The following is a 14,646-nucleotide window of genomic DNA, read 5'->3' on the forward strand; positions in this document are numbered from 1 at the left end:
AGTGTATTCCAGCCTTAAGAGACTATAGATAAGTTGACATCCATTTAATAAGAGTCTTCATAATGAGGCTAGTTTTCTGTGTTCATCCCCGTGAATGAAATGTTTGATTGGTTTGTTTTATTTGATTTTTGAATTTGTGTTTCTTAGCTGAACATGGACTAGTCTAGATGTTGCAATGTGCTTAAATGACATTTCATTATGAATATATAACTGATCAAATTGAATGCCTTGTTGCTTGATTTTTGTGTTCTGTTTTTTTTTGTGTGATTTACTTCAATTCAAAAACTTCAAAAAAATTCAATTATTCTTAAAAAGGTTGTTTAAAATAAACAAGAATTTTAAATAAAACATGATGTGAGCTTAATGGGAACAGGGGTGTGCTTAAAGGGTACAAACATGTACCATTAAGCACAGCCAGACTTTTTGCATTTAATGATGTATATCTTAATTGAAATGCTTTTGTCATTTAAAATAAAATTTAATATTTTTGTGTGAGAGATTAATCTTTTATTTTAACATAACTTTTTGTACTGAAACCAATATCTTGTGCACTAAAAATGTCTTAATGTAGATTTTGGTGAGCTTAATAGGTACGTTTACCCTACAGTACAGTGTGATCCAAAAGTCTGAGAATGTATTGAAAATCTGTGATTTGAAATGTAATTTAAATTAAAAAAAAAAAAACTTAATACTTAAATAAAAAATACTTTAATAAAAATTAATTATTAATTAAAGGGGTCATCAGATGCAAAATTCACTTTTACATGGTGTTTGAACATAAATGTGTGTTGGCTGTGTGTCTACACAACAACCCTATAATGATAAAAATCCACCCAGTGCTTTTTTTTTTTAATCACCCAAAATAAGAGACTGAGGTGTTTTGTTGTTGGATGTAATAATAAACATAGCAGTCATCATTTATTCCCGACATCTGAGCCGCTGAAGACGCAGTGGATTACTTTTTATTTTGAAGAGAATGCGCCCCTCGATCTACCTAAATGCATCTATGTTCGCGCGAATCATTCGTGATCCAGCTTGCCCTACAGAAGAAGTGAGTATAAGGTTTTTTTTTATGAATCTTTGCAAATCGCCTTTCCTATAATGCTAGTTAGCAAGTTCCTGCAGTTAAATGCGGCTAAAGTTTACAGTTTCATGATAAGGGCATGGAAGAGAGGGGCGGGGTGAGCAGAGCTCATTAGCATTTAAAGGGACATGCACTGAAACGGCTTGCTGTGAACAGAGCTGTTTTTGACAGGGTAAAAAGGGTGTTGTTTTACACTACCATTGAGAAATTTTAACCAAAGTATGTTATAGACTTTTCACAAAGACCCTAAAGAATCATACCAACTTGTGGAAAATGGGCATCTGATATCCCCTTTAATAAATATAATTAAGTTTTTAGGAACATGTACAACATACAAACAGCCTAACCTTGCCTTGTCATGAAATGGTAAAATTATTTAATATTTTATTAAACTTTCTGATCTTAACAAAGAGCCACTAGGTCTTCAGGGGTCTTCTCTATGACATCACTTGTTGTTTTATGTTTATGTTTCTGCATGCTGTTGGGACTACATTACATTATTTTAATAACCAGTGAGGCAGTTGGCCCTATTGTCAAAATGTGTTATATATTTAAATATATCTTTTTTTAAATTATATACAGATACACCAAAGAATACCAAACTACTGCAGATTTTCTTTCGATTATAATATCAGGACATTTTGCCTGTACAGTATTTATATAAAAAAGTATAATTTAAAAGTAAATTTAAAAAGAGCTATGTTAATTAATACATTTTAAAAAGATGGCTGAATTCACTGCAAGTATAAATTGCATTTATAGTGTATTTTTGAATAAATTACTAGATCTAAAAGACAAAAATAACCATCATACTAACCCAGATAATATACGGTAATTTGACATTTAAAAAAGTTTGTATTAAATTAGAAAAATGCAAAACAGAAGCATTTTCTTTACTAGACTTTTGGACCCCACTGTATGGCAACTCAACTGTGTTGACCTGTCGTGACATGGACAAACAATATTATATGAGGACTTACTGATAAAGAACATGGAAGGAACCAGGAAAAAAGAGTGCCGTAATAGCATATGATGTAAAAATTGCAGGTGTCTTTAAGACACAGCTGCAGAGCCATAGAGAGCCATTCTTCAAGCATGATGCTTGACGTCAAAATGGCACCTTTGTGCGTGACAAAAAAAAATCTGAGAACGCCACTCCGAGGCATATTACCAACATCCGCAGCTGCTACCTTCTCTCTCTTTCTCTCTTTCCCTCCCTCTCTTTGCCTTCCTCTCTGTTCCTCCATGTCACAGAAAGTGTCACAATGTCAGGCGAGGACCTGCGAGGACCTGTCACGCAACACAAACACACACCACCTTAATGAGAACTCCTCCCTGCCTCCTCCACAACTATCCATTCTGAACCCACACACACATAAACACATCACAATCAACTGTCACGTCCAGCCCTGATACCCACTCCAGACTTGTGGCTTTTGGATTCGGCGTGACAATTCAAATGAATTCCAAAAAAGTTGGAGAGATTTCAAACTGCCATCCTGTTTTGCCCTCTCCAGTGAAGAGTAAAAAACTATAATTGCTTCATCCTCGCTTCGGCGGAATGGACGAACAATACGGCGGAAGTGACACAGTGAAAGGGAAGATATATACCATTTGAGAGTTTTCAGCTTATGAGAGTTCAGGGCCTTTTTTTTTTTTTGCCTGTGAGGTAATCAATGCTCTCTGTGCCCTTTCCATCCACAGGGAAGATATTATACACTCCCTTCCAATGGGACGCCCACTGCTCTGATATAATGTAATGCCATAAACAGACTTCTGGGAAATAGAGATGGAGGGAAAAACGCCAATCTTTTCATTTCGAAACAAGACATTACTAGCAATTCATTCATTTCCTATGCTTAAAATCTATTTTGTTTACATGTCCAGGCTGCTTTAGCTAGTCAGTCACTTGGTTCAAACCAACTGGATCATGAGAAAACATTAAACATAAATGAGAAATAAATATTTTATGAGATGGCAAATTCATAAATTTGCACGATAGTTATGAAATGCCAAACATTGGCTTGACCACTACACGAAAATGTGTTGTTTGAACTCAAAAACTTTCTGAAACCTTTAAAATGCACCCTGGCAAACCAGTTTAAGCTAGTTTCAGCTTTTTTCAGAAGGGTCAGTATGGTAAAACTGTATATTCTTGCACAGTGTGTTTTAAAAGAAGGATGTCACGCACATTTCCGGAGGAGGTCACTTTAGAAAGCGATAAAAGAAAAGTGGAGTGGCACAAGCCTCTCTGTGTCTATCTGAGGGAGTTCTAATAAATAATGCTTCTTCTAAATACCCGCAGTGAGCTTTGCTAAATCGGCCATGAAAGCACAAAGTAATCTCAGAGCTGTGTTTCTGTGATCCAACAGAAAAAAACTAGACAGTGATGCATGCAAGTCATGGATGTAAAACAATAGGGATAGAGGCTGGGGAAAAAGCTTTCCGGAAGGTAATGACCACTGGGGCCTGAGGTGAAGGATGTGTTTGTTGACTAGGTCATTCAGCGAAGGACAAAAATCAAGTCTCGCTCCTTCATATCTTTCATCCAACTAACACAATGAAAACAAATTAAACATAAAGATTCAAGGGTATTAATAAAAAAAACGTTTTGGATAGTTCCGCTCACAGTTACTTTAGCAATACCTTGATCCCCTGAAACTACTGAACCCTCGCTTTGGACTCTATCATTTTCCAATCACAATAGAATTATCCTGATAACACAGGTGAACTGCGGAAATGTGTATTAAATGTGTATAGTGATCTTCAAACCTTTTGATGCCATAGACTGCTAAAGATTATGATCCCTTGTATGAATAAATAAATAATATATATGTGACCCTGGACCACAAAACCAGTCACAAGGGTCAATTTTGTGAAATTGAGATTTATACATCATCTGAAAGCTGAATAAATACGTTTTCCATTGATGTATGGTTTGTTAAGTTAAGACAATATTTGGCCAAGACACAGCTATTTGAAAATCTGGAATCTGAGGGTGCAAAAAAAATCACCTTTAAAGCTGTCCAAATTAAGTCCTTAGCAATGCATATTACTGATCAAAAGTTATTGATTTTTGGCTATTGCTACAAATATAGGAATTACTTATAGTTTTATAGAGATTATAAAACTATAAGTAATTCATATGAAGTATTTAATATTTTATTTTTCCTGTTGTTCTTCTGTACACACATTGCCAAAATAGTGTGTTAATAAAGAGGTAAGTCTGAAAATGAATAACGATTCAGTGATTCAGACAGGCTTGTGATTTTCTTGAAAAGGGAAAACAAAGTCATTGCAATGAAGAAAAATAACAGCTCCAGAGGAAAAACATGACCTGTGGCAACATGGAGATTGATCTACACCTGAATCACACTTTGAACGATCCAGTCAATAACTGCATCTCTAGTCAAACTTACGCCCCTGAATGGTGAAGTTCATAAAAAGAAAGAAAGAAAAGAAAAGAAAATTTAAAATTGCTCTCCAACCTTAAGCTCAATCACTGAGATCAATAGTGGAAATTTAGCCCTTGTCTTTCCAATTATAACTGCAGCCAGAGATTCCCAAATATCATCCTGATACTCAGAGAAGTCCAGATTGTTTACAGTCTAGGGAATGGCACATTTAGGATTATAAATCCAGACTGTCACTAAACAAATTAGATATTTAGGTCCAAGCCATCTGCGGTAGCATCCACCAAAAGAGCCAAGAAAAGAGAGAGAAGCGCTACGGCTTTATAATAATATCCTGCTTGTGATTTCAAATAGCAGAATAAGAATTCATAGCGCTTTGAATGAGGCACAAAACAGTCACAATGATTTGTGGGCTGGAATTCATTTTACATGGCTCATGTACTCTGCCTGCATTGCAGTCAGTCAGATGGGGAATTCGGTGTCTGGGATCATTTCACTTAACGGAAGCATTGACCGCTGGTCGGGCCAGCCTGCGGTTCCACATCTTCGCTTCTCGCTTGAAACTCCTCTGCCTAAATTGACTGACAGAAAGCGCTTCTAAGAACTCAACCGCAGGGACAAACAAAGACGTGAGTCAGATGCAGCTGTAATTAGCGCATGTAATTAGACCTAAATTCTGAAATGCAAATGCTATCAAGGCTCTGGCATGAATTAGAATCCTAAGAGGGAGCTCTTCGGCGATGGATGTTCTCGAGATGTGTATAGTCATAATGAATAAGTCCATGGTGATGGAAAGAGCTTCGATGCCCACCTTATTTTCAGACCGAGGCTGCGATAAGAGAACAGGTCTCTAATCCTGTTCCATCTCGTTGCACTTGGCAAAGAAAATCCTTTAATGCATATGCCGTGCTCCGTCTTCTGAATGACAGTTTTGTTTTGTAAATATGAATAATCTCCGTATCTCGCTTTTGCTGAGCTGCATGTGCTCACCAGGAAAAAAAGATTTTAAGATATCTCTTACTGCAATCTTTGTAATATCAGTAAATATTTCCATTATTACAGCTGAACAAAACACTCTTTCGTAACGTTCTGCATGAATAAAGCTATGCAAACCAACAGGTACCAGAACAATGGTCTTTTAAACCCAATATGCAGATAAAACATCTCACCACATATGGTTACGCATGATTCAGCTGTTCCGTATTGAGTGCAATAGCTTTGCGAAGGTTCGTGCACGATCCGAATTCTACTTAAATGTGCATACGCACGCACACACACACACATACGTACATGCACAGTACCATAAAAAGAACTGTAATAGGATTCTTCGGCTTTTCCAGTGACTGCCTTCACTATCACACACACAGTTAAGAGCACTAATCCATGACAAATTGTCTCATCTGATCCATGACAAATCGTCTGAAGGCCAGATAGAGATGAGGAAATTGAGAGAAAAAAGGAGGCCGAGAAAAATACGGAAGGGGAAGGGCATCAGGAGGAGCTCGAGAGACATCTGACAGAGAGAGAGAGAAAGAAAGAGAGACACAAAGCGCGAAAGCAAGAAGGTGTGAAAGAAAGAAAGAAAGAAAGAACTTTATCATTCTAGCAACATACTATAGACATGTCTTACTAGACATGTTCTAGTAAGGGTCTTACACATAATATCTGGTTTAGCCATGAGGCGTCAGTTTAACCTAAGAAAGTTTAGATATGATAAGTTTATAAGATCCTGATGAGGTAAAATTGGGTTTGTTGTGGTGCTTTGGTGACAGTGCAAGGGTTTGAGCGTGTGAGTGTGAATCATCCCAGCTAGCCCAATCAAACCTCTCCTTCATCCAATTTGCTAAGAAATCAGATTACTACGCCATTCCAGTGAGCTGCATATAATTGAATTTGGTTTTATGTCATCAATTCTCCCTTCTAATTAGTTTGCCACAATAGTTTGATTAATTCACAATAAAACAGCCGCACAGACGTCTTCAACAACAATTTTTCTTCAAATCCATTTGCTCATTATTATTGCGACTCGAAAAGACAGCAACACTGCTCTTCGAAAAATATAGATCTATATGGACTCAAACCTGCAATGCCCACATGAGCACCAAACCCAACATTCAGCATTTGACTGTTTATACAAAAACTACCATTCCAAAGTTTGGGGTTAGTAAGATTTTTATTATAATTTTTTTTTTAAATATAAGACATTTATAATGTTACAGAAGATTCTATTCAACAAAACAATTCATTAGAAATGTACGGTTTCCACAAAAATATTAAGCAGCACAACCACTTTCAACAATGATAATGATAAGAAATGTTTCTTAAACGTGTTAAGTTAGCATGTTAGAATATTGTTTTAACAATCAGATGATGAATGTTTATGCCGAATGCAGTTTCAAGTCCACACATATGCATATTTTTAATATCCATATATACATACATAACATCTGTGCTTCCCATCTCTTGGAAAAAACACCAGCCACCACTGACATAAATGCATCCGATTTGATTTTATTCAAGCTGATTTTTGTTTTTACATTTATTATTAGAAACTCTAGTTAACATAACTTGAGGACAATGAAAGCATTTCTGATTCATAATCCGTTGTCCTCATTGGCTGTATACCAGGAGACAACGGTGACTCAGGTTAACTATGACCCAACATGCACCTATGATATTGGTCATTCTCATTCTCAGGAGCACTTTGGAGGCAAGCAAATTCATGTGAAAAGAGATGAGGTTAGTTTCTCTCTCTGTTGCTGGGCAATTGGGAAAATATTCAACAGTGGTCAGTGTATCCGGCCAAAACCAGAGCGGCCCGGGCCTTCATTTGGTAAGGAGAGAGGAGGAAGAGATACACTGCAGCCTGGGATTGTGTCATGTCACATTCTGCTCATCTGTCAATGTAGTGGATTATTTCTTGAGAGACCCGAACTGGCTGCCTGGAATCAGACCGCCATCAATCTCGGCTGAGAGTGGAACGCGGGCGAGGGCCCGTCCTGCACAGACTCATGGGATGCAGACGGCTTGGAGCCGGTGCCTGAACAGGTGATGGAGCAGCGGAGCGACTCAACTCGTTACTCAATATAAGCCTCAGCTGTGACTGGGTTTTTTTGTTCGTTTCTCAAAAAAATTGGGTTTTGGGGGACAGAGAGAGAATTCAAAAGCAACCAAATCCATTTTGGTATTCATGTCAAGCTCCTGTTATAGGAGGTAAGCCGATTTCTGCAGTATTGTGAAATGCCTGAACTGCATGGAGGATTACACTTGTACAGAGACACCTCTGACCTGATAACTACTGTATCCATCATCCTCAGACAAATAATGATTCTGCTAACTGTGCAGCTAAAGCTACTCGGCTGCATCAACTCTGTATTTACTACATGAACATATTTGTTTAAAACACATTTTGCCTCTATCAAAAAAAAAGAGAGTAAAGGGAAATCGTATCAGAAGATGTTGCAGGCTGGATTCGAACCTGAATTACCCACTTAAGCACCAAAACTCAACATTCAGCAACTGATCACTTGTTGCCTGATCATTTGGTGAGCTAAAAGTGGTGAGCTAAAAGGCAGTACTTTGCAAGAAATGGTCAATAACTGAAAATTGATTTATTGAGTGATTTATTACCAAGACAATTAACATTTTGCCAAATATTGCCTTGGTCAATTGTGCAACTGTATTCAAGGCACTCGAACTCGAATGGACTCGAACCTGCACAACATCTGATTATTTGTTGGTTATTGGTTTTTCTATCACTGATTTTTTTGTCTTGCTGGAACCATTTTCTGTATGAGAGAGAAAAAGTTGGACTGTGTTCAGGATGTGTTACATGCCAGTCATTAACTAAACAATTCTTCCTGAAATAGAAAACACTGTCCATTATTCAGCACAACATCTACAATCTTAATTTCATCTTTAATAATAAATGGTCATTAACAGGGAATGTAGAAAGATAAACATCTGCCTTAAACATCAGCTTCAGCTCAAACTTCAGCATCAAGGACATCAGCCTGCATTTCATCATTTACGAAAGTTTTTGGCTCAGGCACTTAAACTTCCACCTTGATTATGGGAATACAATTGCTACCGGTTACACGGACACACTTCTGTCTAACCCACAGAGTAATATGGTGCTGTTCTCTCCTGTCTGGATTTTGAAGCATTTTTGGCATTGATATAAAGTGTTTGTCCTAGAATATCATCGGTGGGGGTGTTTCACAGTTAAATAAATGATGACAGCTTTTCAAAATGAATCATGCTCTGCTTTCCTTTACTCAGTCTCATTTTTAATCGTGGATACTTTTTTAATAGGCTTTGATTGCTGGATAATAGCACCATGGATAAAAAGAGAGGCAAGAGAAGAAAAAAAAACATTTCAAAATGTTAGATCTCTCTCCAGGCAATGGAAATCTCTTTATATTAAAAGGTCTTCTTAATGAAACTAGAGATGGTTTTAGAATGACAAAATCAATTTTAATTCAGGTATTAATCATAGTATTTTAATTCCCAGAAACTGCTGATGTCCAAGCGATTATTTCAATGAGGAGCCTGTGTATTATCGAATTCTTAAGACTAAATGCTTTTTTTTTTTCTCCAAAACTTTAGAAGAACTGCATGTGGGTAGAGCTCAAAGAAATGAAAGTTGTAAGAAAGAATCACATAAAACAACATAAGTAAATACATAATAATAAAATACATTTCAAAAATATAAAAAGATTAAAAACAGAAGTCGAAAGTCTGTGCAAGCAGAGCAGATGTCTTGAAATAAGCATCATCAAAACTCTCCATCAAAAAAATGATTGCAATTTAAGATATTCTCTTACATTCAGTAAGAGAATACATACATACATACAGTTTTAAAGTCAGCTGAGATGGAAGAAGTCAGCAGGTATTATTGAAGGGTAGCCAATGATATCTGCAGACCTGACATCAAGAAAGCTCATTAACAATACTGCTTTAGATGCTTTAGATGTTTGTTGATTCATTTAGCTACAAAACACGGCCTTTGTGGGAAGGCTTGAGGAACTCAGTGACATCTAATTAGCCCATTCCATGTCTTTGCCATTATAAAGGAATTACATAAAAAGACTCCATTAAGTCTGGTTCATCTAATAGATGCAGTATTACACCACAGAACTAGAACCATAGACAAAGATTTCATACTTCGAATTATGATTCAGTCACAAACGAGGTCTCACTAAGAACTGAATCTGTTACTCCGTTACTGAATCACTTTAATGTGAAAAAGTTTTATTTTTTTCGCAAAAAGAACATACATGAATTTTGGTACTGCCATGACGGTCCAATGTGCAGATGATGTTATCTTAACATGTAAATAAAACATCTCACAAAAGTTGCAGTTTGAACAAGCTTTGTTTTCGCAGTAAACATACATGATTTACCCCCTCCCCCGGTCTAGTTTTTTCCTGAACAAACGTGCCAAACCATGAGCACTTAGCAAAACCCGATGAAAAATCTTCAGACGCTGCTATATGGATGCGTGCGAGTGTGGGAGCGCGTTTAAAAGCTACAACCCTCCATTACCAAGCCCTTCTTGACCTTCCTAACACCAGAGATGTGATTTCTCACACGCGTTTTTGTCTAACTTTTCCACATACCGTGGAGTAAGGTGGGGTATGATTTCTTTTTGTTGTTCAGCCGACCCTTTCAATAATTCAGGGAACACTTACTATGGGGCATGCTCTTCTTTGTACATCTCTGGCACTGTGCTCTGCTGGGCCGGATAAAAACCTGGAAGAACGGTGTTAAAAATTCATCCGACGTATATCGCGCTTTTCTCTCCTTGTATTGGATTAATGAGTTTGAAGTGCTTTCTGAAGCTCTCTCACATACGTACGGTGTCTTATAAGATGGTAAACATTAAAAATAAATGAATAAAGTCTGCAATAAATCAGGCGCTAATCAGCTATACTAGGACCCCTGGTGTGCTCCTTTTTTTAAATCGATAGTAATGAAGTAACGAACACATTTGCGACATAATCTATAAGGACAAGACATTGCAAATATTTAATGAGCATGCGGTGATCCAACTCGCGCAGCGTTAAATTGCTTTGGAGTTCTTTGTAGCCTTGCTCCGCTGCTGAAAGTATGCCACAATCGCTTCCATTTGCATACTTAGTGTTGAAGAGAGACCCACCTTGCTGTCTCTCTTCCCGTTGGCCCTCGTAGCGAAACACTGCTTAATTGCCAAATACTTCCATAGAGCGGGCGATAGACGTAAATTGTCATTTCCACCAGAGCCTCTGTGATCAAAGCTGCTCGTATTCACAGCATGCTGATAGGAGAGTTTAGCCTCAAGCCTGTCTCGCACACACATACGCACACGGAAGACTGCAGTCTGGGTAACACGCGATGCAAAACCCTTTACAAGCCACTCGTTGAAAGCAAAAACAAAGCATCTTGAGCTGGATTTCTACATAAATCTCTTTTCATGACCGAGGTGGGGCACAAGAAGAAGATAAGATACCAATCACAAAGTTTCATAAGCACCGCAATGAGCACTTTATAGATTTAAGCTGACTTTGATGCAAATCTGATAGCGATAAAGTCAATACATACTCATTTCGATCTCAAAACACGAGCGTTCCCAAACCGAACATCTACTATACATGGACTTCCACAATCAGCAGAGTTAAACACTTCAACGAACACGTCACTGATTCAGTGACAAAGAACATACGGTTTAAACAAGACACTGACCCAGTATCTGTATGGCGTTGCGGCCCGGGCGAGTCACATGATGCTGTTGGATGGTCTCATACAAAGTGGCATGGCACAGCAGTAAGCAGCTAACACTTATCCACAGACACAGGAGCCAGGACATGGCAGGAGCACCGGCTGAAGAGAAAAGACATCAAAGACAGAAGATAAAAGCAGAATGTTTATTCTATCTGACACACACCTACATGCACGTACTATTTCAGCCCTCAGCATTACTGAATATTCTGCCGTTAACCAGCATTATTTCACACTGTAACTTTTATTTAAAGTCAATATAATAAAAAAATGACAATGCGGTTTGAAATCAACAGTTATAGTAAAATATGACCACTGACTGATCACTAGATATTGTTAAAACGACACTAATTGATCTTAAGGGAATAACCTTGTTTTTGTTTGCAGTACTTTATGGTGAGTCCTTTCATAACTAGTGCATAACCTTGGATTGATCAGCACTGCGAGACAGGAAGACAAACCAAACAAGTTAATTTATTTCTGTTTTATTATATAATGACACTGTTTTAGGGTCAAAACATATCAAACCAAACCAATTAACAACAATCGACAGTATAGACAAATGTGCAGTGATGAGCCAAAATACTCAATACAGAAAGTCTTGGAATGTTTAAACGAGTCCAAGTTTTCTCCAACTTTAAATTTGTAAGAAAAAGGCTGACATAGCTTGCTATTAACACTTTTAAATTACACCTCGGCTCAACTTCTAACTAAAAATTACAAAAACTCCCTCACTTTAAATGGAAAACAGTGTTTAATCAATGGATGGCACATCTGAGTTCTCCTGCACTCTTCAAGATGACAGGCAGGAGCATCACGCAGTGTACCCTCAAATGACATTGAAATTTCCAATGAATATTCATCAAGCCCCAAAATTAAGCATATAATTATTAACAGCACATTGTAATCCCCTTTGCTCCACTAAAGCCTCCTTAATCCACAGTTTTGTGGAAATGTGAACTGTGCCCAGAGGAGAGCTATTCTTTCCCTGGCTGGCAAACTGCCTTAAAAACTTCAACTGTCTTCTTCAACACTACAAAAGAAGATTTAGCACATGCAATCAAGTCTATGGACATACAACAGAGAAAGATTATCTTTAAGCAAAATGATCAGCCATGGACTTCAGAAGGTCACATAAACCTCAACACGACGCAGTGTATTCTGTTGCAGATCTTTCATTTTCCAGGTAATATAAGTCACTTCTCTATGAGACGGTGTCTGGCAGCAGCTTGGAGAGTCGGCGCTCGCAGCTACTGTATAATTAATGCACTGATCTGACAAATCATCTGTTTGGATGCTTTTACATGTTTTACTTTATGGTCCGCATGCTCATCACCGTCCTCGGACACACCTGCACACGATCACCGCAAGATATTATGTACTCTACACACTTAAGATGAAGTGCCTATACATTTTGAGGGTAGAAATAAAGAAAAAATAATAATAAATAAATTATATTATATTATTTTCTAATATGAATAATAATTATTATTAATATACAATTTCTGTGTGGTTTCACACATATTATTCTGAGAAAAAATAAATATCTATATACTCTGTATTTGTTCTTGCACTGTATTGCATCTGTTATCATTACAAAATACAGCTTGTGTGTGTTATTGAAAGTAAAATATTGGCCATCATATGTTCACTTATGTCACAGCAGCAGCACTGAGCTTAGAAAAGACTGGCAGGAAAATCCTATAAGCTCATCTGATCTGCACCGTATTGAAACTGTCAACCCTTAGCATCTTTTATTAGCACGTAGGCAAATTATCAATGACTCAGAGACGCACATAATACATGATTAAAAGTTTTCCGCTTCAAAAATGCACACACCTGCTGACTTTCTAGTCATTCTTGCGAACTGACTTCCCATAGATTTTTTTCACATCTTCCCATGATAGAACTATCACATTTAATCTTACCTGTGAGATACCGTGAGAAGAATGTTAAAGAAACGTGCCGTCAGCTGTTCACCCAATATCCTTAGCACATAGTCATAAATCCATCCATGCTCTCGGGAAAGAGCTTCCCAGCAAAAGTTCCTGTTTGGATCTGCAGGTCAGAGGGGGGATGAGGAGACTTTTGTTCTCGCTCCTGCCCTTGATCCCCTCTTCTGTTGTAAGTCCTCCTGGCTGCAATCCAGCGAACACAGTCAGGCACCCGACAACAGAAACTCCCGTCACAGCTGTGAAACGCTGTCAGAAACTAGCTGGGATTTGAGGGACGAGAGGCTTGTCATGTCACCTTTAAATCACCAGAGAAGCAACGTCTTCCTCCTGTTTCTCAGCCTCCTCACGCTTCTCTCTGAAGGTGAAGCTTCTTTGGGGGATAACAAGCTAATTTGCCTCTTCACTTTTTGGTCTTGCACATGCGACGGCACTTCTCTCTCTCTCTCTCGTGCGCTCGCTCTCTCCGTCCCCCTCTCCTCTCAGCTCTTCTCTCCCATTGCGAAGCCACTCAGTACGAGTCTCTCCTCTTCCCAGTGTACTGATTGGTGTGCACACGCATGTGTGAGTGCAGGCGTGCTTGTGTGTATGACAATACCGCCTCGCGAGTGGGAGAGCGAGACGTCTTAAAGCAAGACTGCCCACTGTAGCCGAACAGAAAGGCACCTATACAGTTGATATAACCTTGTATGCGTGTGGTTTCTGCGTGCAACTGGAGCCTGGAATAAAGACAGACAGGATGGTTTAATTTCACAATATGCTTCCTCAATTCTTCAGATTTTGGAGGGTTTGAACAAAAACTGAAATATGCTCAGAGCAACACGCTTTTAATAGAAGGGTGTCCGCAGCTGCGTTTGCAATCATCTCATTATTCTGAAATTGCTGCTGTGTTTCTTTGCCTGTTTGTACAATCTAAATGGCTCTTTGTGTTGCGCGTGGCTCTCGCTGGTTGTTGAGTGTTGCCAGAAAAAAGTTGCAGCTGGCACGCCTGGCACACAGAAACAGTCATCCCCTTTATGTGTGCTGATGCTGTTGTGGGAATTCAGTGGTTTTTATTATCCAAAATGATTTATAGATAATACAAAATTAGATAATAAATAAAATAACAATAAGGAATATATGTATGTACAGTATGTATGTATATATATATATATATATATACACACACATACACACACACACACGTACACATACATACTCATATATATATATATATATATAAATACAGTCGTGGTCAGAATTATTGTAACCCTTGGTAAATATGATCAAAGAAGGCTGTGAAAATAAATCTGCATTTTTAATCATTTTGATCTTTTATAAAAAAAAAAATCACAAATATCTAACCTTTCACTGAACTAAAACAATTGAAAATGGGGGGAAATCTCATTATGAAATAAATGTTTTTCTCAAATACACGTTGGACACAATTATTGGTACC

General features: G+C 37.9%; 1 protein-coding gene across 4 annotated transcripts in view; it reads right to left on the reverse strand.

Annotated features, from left to right (window-relative positions):
* Positions 1-14,646, reverse strand: part of tafa1b (TAFA chemokine like family member 1b) — a 196,691-nt gene that overhangs the window by 155,890 nt on the left and 26,155 nt on the right. For 2 of the 4 annotated variants that reach the window (XR_001641498.1, XM_016570003.1), the window contains exons 2-3: positions 13,185-13,927; positions 11,221-11,358 (exon numbers count right to left, since the gene is read on the reverse strand). Coding sequence is in view for 1 of the 4 variants with exons in the window: in XM_016570003.1 (XP_016425489.1) it covers positions 11,221-11,344 (124 nt within the window). In the remaining 3 variants the exon portion in view is untranslated. The remainder of the gene's footprint in view (positions 1-11,220; positions 11,359-13,184; positions 13,928-14,646) is intronic. The other 2 variants (XR_001641499.1, XR_001641500.1) reach the window with 1 other exon arrangement.

Source organism: Sinocyclocheilus rhinocerous, unplaced genomic scaffold (assembly GCF_001515625.1).
Source record: "Sinocyclocheilus rhinocerous isolate Xijiao unplaced genomic scaffold, SAMN03320098_v1.1 scaffold711, whole genome shotgun sequence".
Classification (NCBI taxonomy): Eukaryota; Metazoa; Chordata; class Actinopteri; order Cypriniformes; family Cyprinidae; genus Sinocyclocheilus; species Sinocyclocheilus rhinocerous.